The sequence below is a fragment of the Leptodactylus fuscus genome, chromosome 3, assembly GCF_031893055.1.
Source record: "Leptodactylus fuscus isolate aLepFus1 chromosome 3, aLepFus1.hap2, whole genome shotgun sequence".
Classification (NCBI taxonomy): Eukaryota; Metazoa; Chordata; class Amphibia; order Anura; family Leptodactylidae; genus Leptodactylus; species Leptodactylus fuscus.
The window spans coordinates 243607590-243628167 of NC_134267.1; the positions used below are offsets into that span (position 1 = coordinate 243607590).

Here is a 20578-nt window from a genome sequence, read left to right on the forward strand (position 1 = left end):
TGTCCCCTTCAGACAGAAGTGTTGAGAACCTGGAATGGCACGGGGATTGCACAAGAAGATCTGCCTTTCTCCCAGTACACGTCTTTCCCTTAGATGGTGGTTACACCTAAAAGACGGAAGGTCAATGGTCCCGACAGTGTGGACCTTGTTGACAATAGATGCATCCCATCTGGAATGGGGAGCCCATCGGGAAGACAAAACTGTGCGAGGTCGTTGGAGGAGACCAGAGTTGGGAACGTCTAATCTCAAAGAGCTCAGAGCAGTCTATCTGGCACTTTGTCACTTTGCTCCAGATTTCCGAGGCAAAGCAGTCAAGGTCCGTTCAGACAACATGACCATGGTGGTCTATTTAAACAAGCAAGGTGGCACCAGATCTCCAGCCCTGCTCAGAGAGGCGAACCTAATATTTTCCTGGGCAGAAAAGAATCTGACCCAGCTGTCCGCTGTTCACATCAAGGGCTCCCTAAACATAGTAGCGGATCAGTTGAGTCGGCGTATCACCATATCAGAAGAATGGTCTCTCAGTCCAGACGTGTTTCAGCAGATCGTCCAAAGATGGGGTCTCCCAGAGGTCGATCTTATGGCAACCTGACTCAACGCCAAGGTGGGGACCTTCTGCTCTCTGTACCAGGAGGACAATACCTTGGCAGTGGATGCCCTGTCCATCCCGTGGTGGTTCAGGCTGTTCAGACAGGACCAAACCTCGGGAATTGCCATAATCCCGTTCTGGCCAAAAATGGCTTGGTTTGCCCAGCTCATGAAGATGAGTCAAGGCATATACTGAAGACTTCCCCCCATCCCAGATCTGGTAAACCAAGGACAGCTGAGATGCCAGAATCTGAGGAGATTCAACCTGACAGCCTGGAGGTTGACCAGTCCCTATTAAAGGAGCTCTATTAGTATAATTATGCTGTATGAGCCTCACATATACGTGAATAGCCTTTAAAAAGGCTATTCAGGCACTGCTAATCTTATTTTAAACCCCCCACCGTTTTAAAATAAAACTATAAAAACATATATGCAAGTCATACCTTAGCGTGCACGCTGGGTGATGATTCACGATTCAACGTCATCCTCTGGCACGCCTTACTCTTCTTTCCTCTTCTTCTTTCAGCGACGCCCTCCGGTCCTGGCTCTCCCCGGCTTCATCATCTTCTTCCAGCGATTCAAATACGATTGCTTGAAATCCGGCGCATGCGCAGTAGCGCTCCCTCCGGAGCTACTGCGCACACTCCGTGCCATTTTTCTCAATGGCAGTGTGCACGCGCCGGATTTGATCCTATCGGATTTGAACCACGGGAAGTCAATGACGATGAAGCCAGGGAAGAGCCAGGACCGGAGGGCGTCGCTGAATGAAGAAGAAAGAAGAGGAAGGCGTGCCAGAAGATGACGTCAGATCGCGAATCATCGCCCAGCGTGCATGCTAAGGTTGATTTACATATATGTTTTTCTAGTTTTATTTTAAAACGGGGGGGTTAAAATAAGATTAGTGGTGCCTGAATGGCCTTTTTAAAGGCTATTCATGCATATGTGGGGCTCATACAGCATCATTTTGCTGATAGAGCCCCTTTAAGGAATAGAGGACTGTCTCAAGCCGTCCTGAAGACCCTTGCAAGTGCCAGAGCGGTGTCAACTAAGAACAACTACCGAAGAATCGGTAACATTTTCAACGCCTGGTGCCTTGAACATGAAGTGGACTCCTCCGATCCCCCAGTAAGGGTGATCCTGGATTTTCTTCAGGACGGACTAGACAGAGGGCTTGCTGCTGCTCTGTCCGCCTATCTGGGGAGGCGTTTGTCTCGAGATCCTTTAGTGAGCACCTTTAGTAAAGGGGCAACTAGGCTGAGACCAGTAGTTACTACTCCTGTCCACCAGTGGGATCTCAGTACGGTCCTCTCGGCACTATTTACAAGTCCCTTTGAGCCTCTGGATGAGGTCGAATTAAAGTTCTTGACCTATAAAACAACTTTCCTTTTGGCTATAACGTCGGCCAAAAGAGTGGGGGAGCTGCAGGCCTTTTCATCAGAGGAGCCATTTACCTCCTTTTTTCCTGACCAGGTCCAGCTCAGGTTTCTTCCAGGCTTTAGGCCCAAAATTCCTTCCACTACAAACATTAACCAATTAATCTCTCTGCCTGTATTTTTTCCTTCTCCTTCTTCGGCTGATGAGAAGAAGTTTCACACCCTGGACCTTGTAAGATGCCTGAAGATTTACCTTCAGCGTACACGCCCCTTTAGGAAGTCCGTAAACCTCCTTATCAACTATGTGGGGAAACAAAAGGGACTTAGGGCTTCGAAGCCCTCAATTTCTCGCTGGGTCAGAGAGACGATCAAAGTCTCTTATTTGGGCCAAGGTTTATGTCCTCCGGCCCTCTTGAGGGCACATTCACCACGATCAGTTTCCACCTCCTGGGCAGAGTCTAGATTATGAAGATAATCTTGTTTCCCTTAGTCCTAACAGTGGCACAAGATTTCCCGCCCAAGGAAGTTTTGATATTGTTATATTACCTTGTGTATTACTTTTGTGTGTACATGCAGGGGGGAGGCTCTTGGGCCCTCTTATAGGGCAAGCCATGTATGTGATTGGCTAATTAAAAATCCGCCTGTCCTTCCAGCACACAGGGGCAGAAAATACCCCCCATATTGTGCCGCTGTTAGGACTAAGGGAAACAAGATTATGTTCATAATCCTTCGTTATAAACAATGAAGGAGATACAATCCAGCTTCGCCGAGCTGTCCAGAATTTCATTGGTTCTCCTCCGTGGATATTCTGCCAATCAAAATATTAGTTCTTCTTTTCTTTATTTTTATTGTTTTTATTTTGCCGACCCCCACAATGAGGCAGAAATTTTTTTTTTGCAATTCAAATGTTTTATTGATTTTTACAAATATAATAATATAAAGCAAAACAGATCATGAATACAACAAATACAAGCACTGCGGACTAGAATCCACCAGCTTGCCGAGCTGCCAGACAAATCTTATACAGAAGCCTCCAGAAACCGGCGATGGTGCGAAGAGAAGAAGGTTTAACCAAGTCAATCACCGCTCAGTGAAGACAATGACAGCAGGACCTGAAGGCGTGAGGTAGATGCCAAATTGAGATTGACAGGACTCCAGGTGTCCTGGGGGTGAGCAATGTACACCCGATGCATATGTTCTGGGAATGCAGTTTTGGGTCAATACCAAAAAGAGGTTCTAGATCTGGTGCTGAAGATTTATAGTGTTAGCAGACTGAAGGACATGTATGATTAGTAGAGGATGAGATGGAGCAAACCCCGAATGTCCTAGGGATCTCCTACATAGGATTCCAGACCAGGACGCTTATCAATACCAACTGGACTCAGTCATCTCCACCTACACATAGGGAACGGAAGTCTATGATAAGCCCTGAGAGATGGGGATATATAATACTGAAAGCCATACACATATATAACAGTATCTGGGGTCCGGGTATTAGAGCCCTGGGTCTACCCTGACACACCTTACTCAGAGACAACTTATTCTCTACTCATCTCCCACATTCACCTTACAGAGGAGAACATCAAAACGGTTTCTCTCTTGTGTGACTTCTCTCATGTGTAACAAGACTTGATTTTTGCGTAAAACTTTTCCCACATTCTGAACATGAATATGGCTTCTCTCCTGTATGAATTCTCTGATGTTTAACAAGACCTGATTTGTCTAAAAAACCCTTTCCACATTCTGAACATGAATATGGCTTCTCTCCTGTATGAATGTTCTCATGTGTAACAAGGGCTGCTCGCTTTGTAAAACATTTCCCACATTCTGAACATGAATATGGCTTCTCTCCAGTGTGAATTCTCTCATGTGAAACAAGACTTGAATTATGCGTAAAACATTTGCCACATTCTGAACATGAATATGGTTTCTCTCCTGTGTGAATTCTTGCGTGTTTAACAACAGTTGATTTATCTATAAAACATTTCCCACATTCTGAACATGAATATGGCTTCTCTCCTGTGTGAATTCTCATATGTGCAACAAAACTTGCTTTCTCAGTAAAACATTTCCCACATTCTGAACATGAATATGGCTTCTCTCCCACATGAATTTTCATATGTTTACCAACAGTTCTTTTATCTTTAAAACATTTCCCACATTCTGAACATGAATATGGCTTCTCCCCTGTGTGAAGTCTCTCATGTGCAACAAGACTTGCTTTCTCAGTAAAACATTTCCCACATTCTGAACATGAATATGGCTTCTCTCCTGTGTGAATTTTCATATGTTTGATAACAGTTCCTTTATTTTTAAAACATTTCCCACATTCTGAACATGAATATGGCTTCTCTTCTGCGTGACTTCTCATATGTTTCACAACATTTCCTTTATCTTTAAAACATTTCCCACATAGTGGACATGCATATGGCTTCACTCCTGTGTGATGTTTCTCATGTGCAACAAGACTTGCTTTCTGAGTATAACTTTTCCCACATTCTGAACATGAATATGGCTTCCCTGTGTGAATTCTCTGGTGTACAGTAAGATGTTCTTTCCTCTTAAAACATTTCCCACATTCCGCACATGAATATGGCTTCTCTCCTGTGTGACTTCTTTTGTGTATATTGAGATTTGGTTTTTGTGTGAATTCTTTTCCACATTCCTCACATTGAAACCTTTTCCTCCCCTTCTTCCTGGTACTTGTGGTCACAATCTGTGGTTGGTCAGAAGGTTCCTCATGATTCGGGGGATTATATGAAGGATCTGTACTGTGACGTCCTGGATGTACATTAGGGGTAATGAGGTTTTCTCCTGAGGAGCGCTCCATCATATCTTCATCTTCTCCTTTATCACTTACTGATAACATGACGTTTCCCTCAGAGATCGCACTGGGATTTTCTGTAGGATTAGAAATAAATTCAGTTTTTATTTTTCCAAAATACAAAGTAGAGATATTAGGCAAGTAAACACATTTGCAGTTATTGATGCCGTTTACAATATATTAGTGACAGCCCGGAGATACAGAGACACTACATTTATGATGACCGGCCCTTCCAGTTTCTTACTACTCATATCCATATAGCTAGAATACACTTTACATACGTTTTGCTTTCTTATACTGACTGTATATAACTGTCACGAACTGAACTCACTGGGTCTTGAACCCATGACTTCCTGACTATGTTCTGCGGCCTTAACCATTGCACTATTTGGAAACCTGTTTTGTTCTGTGCTTTACCTGGTCTGGTCTCTTCTGTTGGAGTAATTGGTTTATTAAGATCACCTGTTCTGTGGCCAATCACAGTTTAGACCATTCCTATATGAACTCACAGCTCACTCCATCCTGTGCCTGATTATTCTGGCTGTCTGCTTCCTGTTGCCCTGAACCTCACCACTGCCTTGCTGCTCTTGTGTACCGAACTTTGCTAACGCCTGACTACGATTGATCTGCTCCTACCGTGTACCGAACCCTGCTAACGCCTGACTACGATTGATCTGCTCCTACCGTGTACCGAACCTTGCTAACGCCTGACTACGATTGATCTGCTCCTCCTGTGTACCGAACCTTGCTAACGCCTGACTACGATTGATCTGCTCCTACTGTGTACCGAACCTTGCTAACGCCTGACTACGATTGATCTGCTCCTCCTGTGTACCGAACCTTGCTAACGCCTGACTACGATTGATCTGCTCCTACCGTGTACCGAACCCTGCTAACGTCTGACCACGGTTTCTTCTACTTCTGAGGTACTTATCCTTCATTACTACTATTTAAGTACTGTACCATTTGCCCCACCAATTGGACTCCAAATCTGATAACTAGCATCGTTACATAATAATCAGGCCCAACATGGAGGCCGGAGGGGCGGAGTCTGCTTTGTCACAGCATGCCTTCCAGATCTCGGAATTGCATAACCTTGTGTATGGCCTTCAAGGACAATTAAATGAAATGAAAAGTCAAGTCACTGAATTACAACAACAAGTAAATGAATTGCGTGCAAATTCTGCTGCTGTCAGTGCCACTTCGCAAGTTTACCGGATTCCACTACCAGAAAAATTTGGTGGAAAGAGACACTTGTACCGAGGATTCCTTAATCATTGCCGGATGATTTTTTCTACGCATTCCTCACAGTTCCCTACTGATAGGTCCAAAGTTGTGTTCATCATTGCCCTGCTAATAGACGATGCACAAGCATGGGCATCACCTTATTTAGAACAGGATGATGAGATTTTGGACAATCTGAAGGACTTTCTTGCATCAATGGACTTAGTATTTGATGACCCCAATCGTTGTGCCACTGCTGAGGGGGCTCTGCGGGATCTTCGCCAGGGAAGACGCTCTGTTGCGGAATATGCTGCAGAGTTTCGGCGCTGGGCTTCTGATGTTTCCTGGAACACCTCCGCACTAAAATGGCGGTTCTATGGAGGACTTTCTGAATCTGTTAAAGATGAACTTGTTAAAGTAGATCTTCCAGCTGACTTTGAGGAGTATATACGGTTATGCGTCCGTATTGACCAAAGACTCCTGGAAAGGAAGCGAGAAAGACGAGGCTATTATGATGCAGGCACCTTCTCTCATTTACCTGAGGGACGGTTTCTCCCAAAGATGCAGACACCTTCTCAAACAGGTTCGGCCCCAGAACCTATGCAAGTAGATGCCATCCGGGGACCAATTTCAACTGCTGAAAAACGTCGCCGCCTTGCTGAAAAATTATGCCTTTATTGTGGACAACCTGGACATTATGTTCTTGACTGCCCTAAGAAACCTCAACGGGCAGTTGCGGCAACTGAGATTCGACCAAATTTGGAATCTTGTCCCCACTGTGCTTCTCTTAGTCTGGTGACACAGCCTCTGTTTTCCACCACATCTTGTCCTGACAATATGACCTCTAACCGACCTCATTTCACCTTACCAGTTCAGCTTTCATATGGTTCCTACAAGTTGTCCACTACAGCAATGTTGGATTCCGGTGCAGCTGGAAATTTTATGGACATTAAGTTTGCATTTGATAATCATATTGAGCACAGTGCAAGATCTTCACCAGTTGAATTAGTAACTGTTGATGGGTCACCTTTAAATTCTGGTCCGGTTACTCATGAAACTACTGAACTGGAAGTATTGATTGATCCCGGTCATCAGGAGAGGATTTGTTTTCAGTTAATCTCTTCACCAAAATTTCCAGTAATTTTGGGCATACCATGGCTTAGCATCCACAATCCTTCAGTAGACTGGAAGTCAGGAAATGTAACTTTCACTTCTGAATATTGTCAACAAAATTGTCAACTGAAGCAGCCTATTCTTTCCCAGGTAGGAGCTACTGAAAGATCCAGCACTATCGCTGTCGAATTACCTGAACCTTATAAGGAATTTAAAGATGTTTGTGACAAAAGGAATGCCGACCAGCTACCCCCTCACCGCACCTATGATTGTCCTATTGAACTTTTACCCGGTGCATCCATACCTTATGGACGCATCTATCCACTTTCAGAGATGGAGCTGAAGGTCCTGGATGAGTACATCAAAGAAAATCTGGCCAAAGGATTTATACGGCATTCCACTTCTCCGGCAGGTGCACCTATATTCTTTGTACCAAAGAAAGATGGCACATTACGTCCTTGTATTGACTACAGAGAACTAAATCAAATAACCGTTAAAAATCGTTATCCTCTTCCGCTTATTCCAGAGTTACTCGAGAGATTACGGTCAGCAAAGATCTTTACTAAGTTGGATCTACGAGGGGCATACAATCTTGTCCGTATACGACCTGGGGACGAGTGGAAGACAGCATTCCGAACACGCTACGGCCATTTTGAATCCCTTGTTATGCCTTTTGGACTTTGCAATGCCCCAGCAACTTTTCAACATTTTATTAATGATGTCTTCCGAGATCTGCTGGATCAATTTGTGGTGGCGTATTTGGATGACATATTAATATACTCTGAGAACCTTGAAGAACATCGTAAGCAGGTTACCATGGTTTTGAGCCGTCTAAGAGAGAACCAACTATATATTAAACTGGAAAAATGTGAATTTGAAAAGACAGAAATTCAGTTTTTGGGGTACATCATTTCTACGGAAGGATTGCGCATGGACCCTAGTAAGATCCAAGCTATTTTAGACTGGCCTTCTCCCAAGAATGTCAAGGAGATCCAAAGATTTGTCGGCTTTGCAAACTTCTACCGCAAATTTATTAGGAATTTCTCAAAAGTTATTAGTCCGATAACAAAATTAACCCAGAAAGGGATTCCTTTTAAATGGTCTTCAAGTGCCAACAAAGCATTTAACCAATTAAAGACACTTTTTACTTCTGCTCCTATCTTAGTTCATCCTAATCCAGACCTTCCATTTATAGTTGAAGTGGATGCCTCAGATTCAGCAGTAGGAGCAGTGTTGTCCCAAAGAGTTGGAGACAAACAGTTGCTTCATCCTTGTGCTTTTTTTTCTTGCCTGATGTCTCCTCCAGAAAGAAACTATGACATTGGGAATAAAGAATTACTTGCAATTAAGAAAGCATTCACAGAATGGAGGCATCTTCTTGAAGGAGCATCTCATGTGGTTCAGGTTCTTACAGATCACCGAAATCTAGAATTTATTAGATCAGCCAAGAGACTTTCTGGTAGACAGGCTAGATGGTCTTTATTTTTTTCCAAGATTTAATTTCATTATTTCCTACAGACCGGGATCCCGCAATGGAAAAGCAGACGCCTTATCCCGGATGTGTTCTGACATAACACAAGATGACACATCCGAAACCACCATCTTACCTGCTAAGAATTGTGTAGGGGCAATAATTTCCAAGGATATACTTCAGAAGATCAAAGAAGGTTATAATGGAGATCCCTTCCTTAATCATCCCCCCACAGATATTGATTTGGTGTTTAGAGATGGGGTTTGGACTCTTGATCAGTGTGTATATGTTCCTGAGACTACTCGATTGGAAATTCTGCGCCTTGTTCACGACTCTAAACCCGCAGGTCACATGGGAGTCGAAAAGACCAAAGAACTTTTGTCTCGTTCATTTTGGTGGCCCAAATATCAAGTGGATGTAAAGAAGTATGTTTCTTCCTGTCAAACCTGTGCTAGGAATAAGACCCCTCGATCCTCACCAGTGGGATTACTTCAACCCCTTCCTATTCCATCTCGTCCTTGGGGTTCTGTTTCCATGGATTTTATTGTTGAACTACCATCTTCAAGAGATATGCGTACAATTCTGGTAGTGGTAGACCGTCTGACCAAAATGGCCCATTTTATACCAACAAAGGGGGTACCCTCTGCTGAAGAGACTGCAGAATTAGTCATCCGAGAAGTTTTCCGCCTACATGGCATACCCGACAATGTAGTTTCTGACCGTGGGGTACAATTTACCTCAAAGTTCTGGAAGAGTTTTTGTGCCACTCTAGGGATTGAAGTAAACTTATCTTCTGCCTTTCATCCACAATCTAATGGGCAAACTGAGCGCACTAACCAAACCCTTGAACAGTATTTGCGGTGTTACACAAGTTATCTCCAGGATGACTGGGTTAATTTCCTTCCTACAGCGGAATTTGCTTATAACAACTCCCAGCATTCTTCTACATCTCAGAGTCCATTTTTTGCCAATATGGGTTTCCATCCTACATTCATTCCCAACCTTCCAATTTCTTCTTCAGTTCCTGCTGTCTCCGACAGACTGTCTACTTTGAAGCAAGTTCAAGAAAAATTGACAAACGCTCTGCATGAAGCCCAAGATCGCTATAAGAAGACTGCTGATAGACATCGCAAGTCTTTTCCTTCCTTTGGTATAGGAGATAAGGTATGGCTCTCTACAAGAAATTTGAAGCTCAAGGTACCTTCAGCCAAGCTTGGTCAGAAATTTATTGGACCTTTTGAGATTGTGGCTCAAATTAATCCTGTAGCATTTCGTTTAAAACTCCCAGAATCTATGCGGATTCACCCTGTTTTTCATTCCTCTCTTCTCAAGCCTTTTGTGGAAAATCCATTCCCGGGACGTAACTTGCCTCCACCTGACCCAGTTATTGTTGAGGGAGAAGAGGAATATCTAGTAGAGGCTATTTTGGATTCTCATATTCATCGAAATCAGTTACAGTACTTGATAAAGTGGCAAGGGTATGGTCCTGAAGACAATTCATGGGAACCCGTAAACAACATCCATGCTCCACAACTGGTAAGAGAATTTCATCAGCACTATCCAGAAAAGCCAAGCCAAGTATCGTCCAGAGGACGCTCCTGGAGAAGGAGGAGTAATGTCACGAACTGAACTCACTGGGTCTTGAACCCATGACTTCCTGACTATGTTCTGCGGCCTTAACCATTGCACTATTTGGAAACCTGTTTTGTTCTGTGCTTTACCTTGTCTGGTCTCTTCTGTTGGAGTAATTGGTTTATTAAGATCACCTGTTCTGTGGCCAATCACAGTTTAGCCCGTCCTATATGAACTCACAGCTCACTCCATCCTGTGCCTGATTATTCTGGCTGTCTGCTTCCTGTTGCCCTGAACCTCACCACTGCCTTGCTGCTCTTGTGTACCGAACTTTGCTAACGCCTGACTACGATTGATCTGCTCCTACCATGTACCGAACCTTGCTAACGCCTGACTACGATTGATCTGCTCCTCCTGTGTACCGAACCTTGCTAACGCCTGACTACGATTGATCTGCTCCTACCGTGTACCGAACCCTGCTAACGTCTGACCACGGTTTCTTCTACTTCTGAGGTACTTATCCTTCATTACTACTATTTAAGTACTGTACCATTTGCCCCACCAATTGGACTCCAAATCTGATAACTAGCATCGTTACAATAACTGTGGCCTCTTTATCTTCAGTTTTCACAATGTGCTAAACAAAAATGTCAGCAACTTCCTAATATACTGTAATAAGCCCATTATCCTGCACTGAGCAGTGTCGCCCCCTGGTGTAACAAGAAGAGAAAACCGAGCCGACCCTAGTGTAGTATTTACAACTTATTTGGCAGAAACAAGGTGAGGAAGGTATAGTCTCTCACCTGATGAGGTTGTGTGAGACACAACCACCGTTAAGACAAATCAATGACACCGCTGGAGCAGCTGCTAGATGAAACGTCCTAGGGACGTGGAGGCAAGGATAGTACAGACCAATGCACTGGAATAACCGGGCCAAAAAATGTATATCATCAGCGCTCACTCGAAATGGTGTAGAACAAAGACTTTATTGCACAACGCGTTTCGAGCCATAAACAGCTCTTTCTCAAGTGCACAACATTGACCTTAAAATCAATAATTGAGTCCCTGAACCCGGGCTGCTGCCCCTCCATCACCTCATTCAGGAGCCAGGACAGGCGAGCAGTGAGAGGTGGGGGAGGGGCGGCACCATACCATGAAAATGTCACAAATGGCGGAGTGATTCCTGCTGGGACAAGGTAAGGGAGGGCGCAGACATTTACTTTAAGGGGATTACAATGGCAGAATCTCTAGTGCTGGGTCCAAGGGTGGGGGAAGGGGTAGCAGCTATTAGGGGCAGCACACGGTGGCTGCTCCTCCCCCACATGTGGTAATGGTACTAGGTGAAGCACATGTGGTGGGTGGCAGAGGAGCGCTCCCCCAAGCACAAGTTACAGCACAGTTGTTTTGGTTATTTGTGCTGTGACTTGTAGTGCTTGGGGGACAGCTCCTCTGCCACCCCCCACATGTGCTTCACCTAGCTGCCCCCAGTAACACCATGCACTAATGCCTGCACTGATCATGGGCATTAACCCCTCTGGTGCCTCGGTCAAAGCTGACTGAGGCACCATTTAACCAGCGATCACAGGCACCCTGTGCAAGCTCCAGGTCCTGCGTCCCGTTTCTTTGACAGCCGGGACCTTGTGAAGTCTCCAGCCTGTCATTCTATATTTTCTATTGCAGGTTACTCTCTGTAGCCTGCAATAGAAATGCCAGATTTTTGCAATTCATTAGCATTATACTGCATTGCATTTGTGATCAGACCCCCTGGGGTTCAAGATCCTTAAGGAGGTCTAAAAAAATGCAAAAAATTTAAAAAGAATAGTAAAAAAAAAAAATTCAAATCACCCCCCTTTCTCTAGAACAGATATAAAAGTACTTAAATACTGTGAAACCCGTACACGTTAGGTCTCCCCGTTTCCAAAAACGCCCACTTCACAAATCTATACAAAATTTTTTCCTATACGGTAGGATGAGGCTATGAGGTAGGGAAGAGAGCACTGTCTGTTTTTGGATGCCAGGTCACCCAACCAAGATTTCTGGGAAATCACTCTATGAGAAGAGTCAGAAGATCCTGAAGCTGGAGCCGAAAGTCTAACAACGTCTACGTAGGATCGGCAACAAACGGTGCGGCCTTCCTGAGGTGGGGACAGAAGAGGGAACGTCCTTTATAGGGACACTGCTTCCTAACTGAGATTCCAAGTCACTGCTGGCTACTAGGCTAGGTCTATACAACGCCGCTGCCACCTCCCAAGGATTCTCAAGGAACCACCTGCTTTATATCTCCATGGGATTCCTTAATAACCCCGTGTCATCACAAGGACGGGAACTGTGTAAGGACACACGACGCTCCGGAGCTGTAACCCATGAGACAGTCCCATAGTCATCACAAGGATCCTTTCTTCTTATAGACTTGACTCCATAGGATGAGATATAAGACAATAATCTATATCAGACACAAGGCCCCGATGTTATCAAGAAGACGAAAAAGGAGCACCAAGACGCGGCATCTGTAATGGACTGAGGGTCCTTAGTCTCCGCCATGTTCATAGAGACACGAATATCCTTCAGCAACTGATCTGTGTCCTCAGAGGGAAACTTTTAGGTAAGTTACTGTGCACAGATCAGAATCTGGAGGGAGAAGGAGGTCACTGATAGATCTAGAGGAGACCCCAAAATATAACTGCTCCGACCTCCTGTCACATCCCGACATCTGCCGAGTAACTACCAGCATCACAACAAGTGACACCGGAAACTGCACATCACAGGATTGGTTATGTCGGCCAGAGTCATCGTGTACCCGGATATATACAGTGTTGGCCAAAAGAATCGCCCCACCTGCAGTTCTGTCAGATAATACTCGTGTTCTTCCAGATAATGATTACAATCACAAATTCTTTGGTATTTTCTTCATTTAATTTGTCTTCAATGGAAAACTACAAAAAGAATTGTCAAAAAGCCAAATTGGATATAATTCCACAGCAAACATAAAAAGGGGGTGGACAAAAGTATTGGCACTGTTTGAAAAATCATGTGATGCTTCTGTAATTTGTGTAATTAACAGCACCTGTTACTTACCTGAGGCACCTAACAGGTGGTATATAAACAAGGATGAAGATCAGCATCACTCGGAGGAAGACGTAGAAAAATTCTTTATTCCATTTCCAGCGTAAAAAACATATAACAATGAAGAAAAAGTGATGACAAAAAACACATTAAAAAACGCCGACGCGTTTCGGAACACACAGTTCCTTAGTCATGACTAAGGAACTGTGTGTTCCGAAACGCGTCGGCGTTTTTTAATGTGTTTTTTGTCATCACTTTTTCTTCATTGTTATATGTTTTTTACGCTGGAAATGGAATAAAGAATTTTTCTACGTCTTCCTCCGAGTGATGCTGATCTTCATCCTTGTTTATATTCCATTCAATTTGCCTTTTTGCCCGGAAGGCTGATCGTGCACCCCGGTTGGAATATTAGAACACACACGGTGAGCTCCAAACTTTTTTTCTCTCTTGGACCTAACAGGTGGTGGCAATAACTAAATCACACTTGCAGCCAGTTGAAATGGATTAACGTTGACTCCACCTCTGTCCTGTGTCCTTGTGTGACCACATTGAGCATGGAGAAAAGAAAGAAGACCAAAGAACCGTCTGAGGACTTGAGAAGCAAAATTGTGAGGAAGCCTGAGCAATCTCAAGGCTACAAGTCCATCTCCAAAGACCGGAATGTTCCTGTGTCTACCGTGCGCAGTGTCAGTAAGAAGTGTAAAGCCCATGGCCCTGTGGCTAACCTCCCTAGATGTGGACGCAAAAGAAACATGGACCAGAGATTTCACCGCAAGATTGTGCGGATGGCGGATAAAGAACCTCGACTAACATCCAAACAAGTCCAAGCTGCCCTGCAGTCTGAGGGTACAACAGTGTCACCCCGTACTATCCAGTGTCAGCGTCTGAATGAGAAGGGACTGTATGGTAGGAGACCCAGGAAGACCCCACTTCTTACCCACAGACAGAAGCCAGGCTGGAGTTTGCCAAAACTTATCTGAGAAAGCCAAAACCGTTCTGGAAGAATGTTCTCTGGTCAGAGGAGACAAAAGTAGGAGAAGGCCTCAACATAGAGATTACAGGAAAAAAGAGAAGAAGACGCCCCCTACAGTCAGACATGGCGGAGGTCCCTGATGGTTTGGGGTTGCTTTGCTTCCTCTGGCACTGGACTGCTTGACCGTGTGCATGGCATTATGAAGTCTGAAGACGACCAACACATTGTGCAGCATCATGTAGGGCCCAGTGTGAGAAAGCGGGGTCTCCCTCAGAGGTCAGGGCTCTTCCAGCAGGACAAGGACCCAAAACACACTTCAGGTCAGCACTAGAAAATGGTGGTGAGAGAAAGCCCTGGAGACTTGTAAAGTGGCAGCAATGAGTCCAGCCCTGAATCCCATAGAACACCTGTGGGGGAGGGGGAGAGATCTCTTGGTGGCAGTTTGGAGAAGGCCCCCTTCACATCTCAGGGGGGACCGCGAGCAGCAGCCAAAGAAGAAGGGTCTGAGATTCCAGCAGAGCCTTGTAAGAAACTCATTGCTGGTTACCGGAAGCGGTTGTGCGCAGTTATTGTGTCTAAAGGTCGTGCTACCAAGTATTAGGCTGAGGGCGCCAATACTTCTGTCCGCACCAGTTCTGGAGTTTTGTGTAAAATGATCAATGATGTGACTTTTTTTTCATTCTCTTTTGTGTTTTTTCTTTGCAAGCAAAATAACTGAAGATATTACCCAAGAGTTTGTGCTTGTAATCATTATCTGGGGGACACCGAGGATTATCTGACAGGACTGCAGGGGGGACAAGACTTTTGACCAACACTGTACAGTATATAGTCTCTCCTTACCATGTGATGTCTGGGGGGGCCGGGGGTCTGTATATAATATATATATCTCCTCTTACCATGTGATGTTCGGGGGGGCCGGGGGTCTGTATATAATATATATATCTCCTCTTACCATGTGATGTTCGGGGGGGCCGGGGGTCTGTATATAATATATATATCTCCTCTTACCATGTGATGTCCGGGGGGGCCGGGGGTCTGTATATAATATATATATCTCTTCTTACCATGTGATGTCCGGGGGTCTGTATATAATATATATATCTCCTCTTACCATGTGATGTCCGGGGGGGGCCGGGGGTCTGTATATAATATATATACCTCTTCTTACCATGTGATGTCCGGGGGTCTGTATATAATATATATATCTCCTCTTACCATGTGATGTCCGGGGGTCTGTATATAATATATATATCTCCTCTTACCATGTGATGTTCGGGGGGGCCGGGGGTCTGTATATAATATATATATCTCCTCTTACCATGTGATGTGCGGGGGGGCCGGGGGTCTGTATATAATATATATATCTCCTCTTACCATGTGATGTCCGGGGGGGCCGGGGGTCTGTATATAATATATATATCTCCTCTTACCATGTGATGTCCGGGGGGGCCGGGGGTCTGTATATAATATATATATCTCCTCTTACCATGTGATGTGCGGGGGGGCCGGGGGTCTGTATATAATATATATATCTCTTCTTACCATGTGATGTCCGGGGGTCTGTATATAATATATATATCTCCTCTTACCATGTGATGTCCGGGGGGGGCCGGGGGTCTGTATATAATATATATACCTCTTCTTACCATGTGATGTTCGGGGGGGCCGGGGGTCTGTATATAATATATATATATCTCCTCTTACCATGTGATGGGCGGGGGGGCCGGGGGTCTGTATATAATATATATATCTCCTCTTAACATGTGATGTCCGGGGGGGCTGGGGGTCTGTATATAATATATATATCTCCTCTTACCATGTGATGTCCGGGGGGGTCGGGGGTCCTCCATCATCACCTCCTTGTACCGATCCTCGTGTCCTTCTAAATACTCCCACTCCTCCATGGAGAAATAGACAGCGACATCCTGACACCTTATAGGAACCTGACAACACAATGATACAGTCATCACCCCTCCCCCTCCAGTGCTGTTACTGGAGAATTTCCCAGCATTCCCAGCAGTGTCACCTCTCCAGTCAGCAGCTCCAGCATCTTGTTGGTGAGTTCTAGAATCTTCTGCTCATGTATCAGGGAGAGCGGGGGAGGGGCTGTGATGGGGCCCCGGCTCCTGCTCCCTCCTCCTCCTGGCTCTGTGATGGGGCCCCGGCTGCTGAGGGCCACACAGTCCCCCGATGTCTTCTTCACCAGTGAGTATTCCTGTGTATGGAGAGACAATAGATGATAGAAATGTAGTACAGATACCTCTCCGCTCAGCAGATAGATGATAGAAATGTAGTACAGATACCTCTCCGCTCAGCAGATAGATGATAGAAATGTAGTACAGATACCTCTCCGCTCAGCAGATAGATGATAGAAATGTAGTACAGATACCTCTCCGCTCAGCAGATAGATGATAGAAATGTAGTACAGATACCTCTCCGCTCAGCAGATAGATGATAGAAATGTAGTACAGATACCTCTCCGCTCAGCAGATAGATGATAGAAATGTAGTACAGATACCTCTCCGCTCAGCAGATAGATGATAGAAATGTAGTACAGATACCTCTCCGCTCAGCAGATAGATGATAGAAATGTAGTACAGATACCTCTCCGCTCAGCAGATAGATGATAGAAATGTAGTACAGATACCTCTCCGCTCAGCAGATAGATGATAGAAATGTAGTACAGATACCTCTCCGCTCAGCAGATAGATGATAGAAATGTAGTACAGATACCTCTCCGCTCAGCAGATACATGATAGAAATGTAGTACAGATACCTCTCCGCTCAGCAGATAGATGATAGAAATGTAGTACAGATACCTCTCCGCTCAGCAGATACATGATAGAAATGTAGTACAGATACCTCTCCGCTCAGCAGGGAGATGATAGAAATGTAGTACAGTTACCTCTCCGCTCAGCAGATAGATGATAGAAATGTAGTACAGATACCTCTCCGCTCAGCAGGTACATGATAGAAATGTAGTACAGATACCTCTCCGCTCAGCAGATTGATGATAGAAATGTAGTACAGATACCTCTCCGCTCAGCAGATACATGATAGAAATGTAGTACAGATACCTCTCCGCTCAGCAGATACATGATAGAAATGTAGTACAGATACCTCTCCGCTCAGCAGGGAGATGATAGAAATGTAGTACAGATACCTCTCCGCTCAGCAGATAGATGATAGAAATGTAGTACAGATACCTCTCCGCTCAGCAGATACATGATAGAAATGTAATACAGATACCTCTCCGCTCAGCAGATAGATGATAGAAATGTAGTACAGATACCTCTCCGCTCAGCAGATAGATGATAGAAATGTAGTACAGATACCTCTCCGCTCAGCAGATACATGATAGAAATGTAGTACAGATACCTCTCCGCTCAGCAGATACATGATAGAAATGTAGTACAGATACCTCTCCGCTCAGCAGATAGATGATAGAAATGTAGTACAGATACCTCTCCGCTCAGCAGATAGATGATAGAAATGTAGTACAGATACCTCTCCGCTCAGCAGATAGATGATAGAAATGTAGTACAGATACCTCTCCGCTCAGCAGATAGATGATAGAAATGTAGTACAGATACCTCTCCGCTCAGCAGATAGATGATAGAAATGTAGTACAGATACCTCTCCGCTCAGCAGATAGATGATAGAAATGTAGTACAGATACCTCTCCGCTCAGCAGATAGATGATAGAAATGTAGTACAGATACCTCTCCGCTCAGCAGATAGATGATAGAAATGTAGTACAGATACCTCTCCGCTCAGCAGATAGATGATAGAAATGTAGTACAGATACCTCTCCGCTCAGCAGATAGATGATCTCCAAGGTGAAGTCTAATATTCTTCTGGTGATCTCAGTCCTGTCCTTGTCCATCCTTGGTGGGTCATTCAGGAGAAGGAGCGTCTGGAGGAGAAGAGGAGGAAACTGGATGAGCTGGAGGATCTAGTAGTGCAGGAGAGAGGAGGGGCCCGAAATCCTCCTGGGCCACATCATGTGTGACATACAGGAGCTCCTCACATGGATACAGGAGGATTCCCACAGACACCAGTGATGGGGCCCATTGTATGTGACTGCAGGATCATGGAACTAAGACTCTGTTCACACCTGGAGCAATGATGTCATCTTATTTCATCAGCTGCTCCCCTCTGCCAGTACCTCCACTGGTTACCAATAGCCCAGTGAATTGAGTTCAAGCTACTAACGCTAACATACAAAGCCATCCACACCCTGTCCTCTCCATATATCTCTGACCTCATCCTCACCTGTCCCCTCCATATATCTCTGACCTCATCCTCACCTGTCCCTTCCATATATCTCTGACCTCACCTGTCCCTTCCATATATCTCTGACCTCACCTGTCCCTTCCATATATCTCTGACCTCACCTGTCCCCTCCATATATCTCTGACCTCATCCTCACCTGTCCCCTCCGTATATCTCTGACCTCATCCTCACCTGTCCCCTCCATATATCTCTGACCTCATCCTCACCTGTCCCCTCCATATATCTCTGACCTCATCCTCACCTGTCCCCTCCATATATCTCTGACCTCATCCACACCTGTCCCCTCCATATATCTCTGACCTCATCCTCACCTGTCCCCTCCATATATCTCTGACCTCACCTGTCCCCTCCATATATCTCTGACCTCATCTCCCACTACCTGCCCACACGTAACCTCAGATCCTCCAATGACCTCCTTCTCCGCTCTGCTCTCATCCGCTCCTCACACAACTGTCTCCAAGACTTCTCCCGTGCATCCCCCATACTCTGGAACTCCTTACCACGACACATAAGACTGACCCCCACAATCACAGGCTTCAAGAAGGCCCTGAAGACTCCCCCATTCAGGAAGGCCTACCCCCCCCCCCCATAACACTATCACCGCACCGCCATCTGTACAGTCTCCCCCTCTCCTTCTGTCTCTACCCCCTTCCCTCATAGATTGTAAGCCCTCGCGGGCAGGGCCCTCTACCCCACTGTGCCAGTCACTGTTAGTATTATATCTACCTGTATATTCTGTGTATTGTATGTAACCCCCAAATGTACAGCACCATGGGATTAATATAATAATGTACAGCACCATGGGATTAATATAATAATGTACAGAGCACCATGGGATTAATATAATAATATACAGAGCACCATGGGATTAATATAATAATGTACAGAGCACCATGGGATTAATATAATAATGTACAGAGCACCATGGGATTAATATAATAATGTACAGAGCACCATGGGATTAATATAATAATGTACAGAGCACCATGGGATTAATATAATAATGTACAGAGTACCATGGGAATAATATAATAATGTACAGCACCATGGGATTAATATAATAATGTACAGAGCACCATGGGATTAATATAATAATGTACAGAGCACCATGGGATTAATATAATAATGTACAGAGCACCATGGGATTAATATAATAATGTACAGAGCACCATGGGATTAATATAATAATGTACAGAGTACCATGGGAATAATATAATAATGTACAGCACCATGGGATTAATATAATAATGTACAGAGCACCATGGGATTAATATAATAATGTACAGCACCATGGAATTAATATAATAATGTACAGCACCATGGGATTAATATAATAATGTACAGAGCACCATGGGAATAATATAATAATGTACAGAGCACCATGGGATTAATATAATAATGTACAGAGCACCATGGGAATAATATAATAATGTACAGCACCATGGGATTAATATAATAATGTACAGAGCACCATGGGAATAATATAATAATGTACAGAGCACCATGGGATTAATATAATAATGTACAGAGCACCATGGGAATAATATAATAATGTACAGCACCATGGGATTAATATAATAATGTACAGAGCACCATGGGAATAATATAATAATGTACAGCACCATGGGATTAATATAATAATGTACAGCACCATGGGATTAATATAATAATGTACAGAGCACCATGGGATTAATATAGTAATGTACAGAGCACTATGGGATTAATATAATAATGTACAGAGCACCATGGGATTAATATAATAATGTACAGAGCACCATGGGATTAATATAATAATGTACAGAGCACCATGGGATTAATATAATAATGTACAGAGCACCATGGGATTAATATAATAATGTACAGAGCACCATGGGATTAATATAATAATGTACAGAGCACCATGGGATTAATATAATAATGTACAGAGCACCATGGGAATAATATAATAATGTACAGAGCACCATGGGAATAATATAATAATGTACAGCACCATGGGATTAATATAATAATGTACAGCACCATGGGATTAATATAATAATGTACAGAACACCATGGAATTAATATAGTAATGTACAGAGCAC

The 20578-nt window shown here is 44.2% G+C and overlaps 1 protein-coding gene across 2 annotated transcripts in view; it reads right to left on the minus strand.

Moving 5' to 3' along the window:
- Positions 1 to 2967: 2967 nt before the first annotated feature.
- The window catches only part of LOC142198402 (uncharacterized), a 169274-nt gene continuing 151663 nt past the window's right edge, over positions 2968 to 20578 (minus strand). For both annotated transcript variants that reach the window (XM_075269431.1, XM_075269432.1), the window contains one exon: positions 2968 to 4862. In XM_075269431.1, the coding sequence (XP_075125532.1) occupies positions 3544 to 4862 (1319 nt within the window). In that variant the 3' untranslated portion in view covers positions 2968 to 3543. The remainder of the gene's footprint in view (positions 4863 to 20578) is intronic.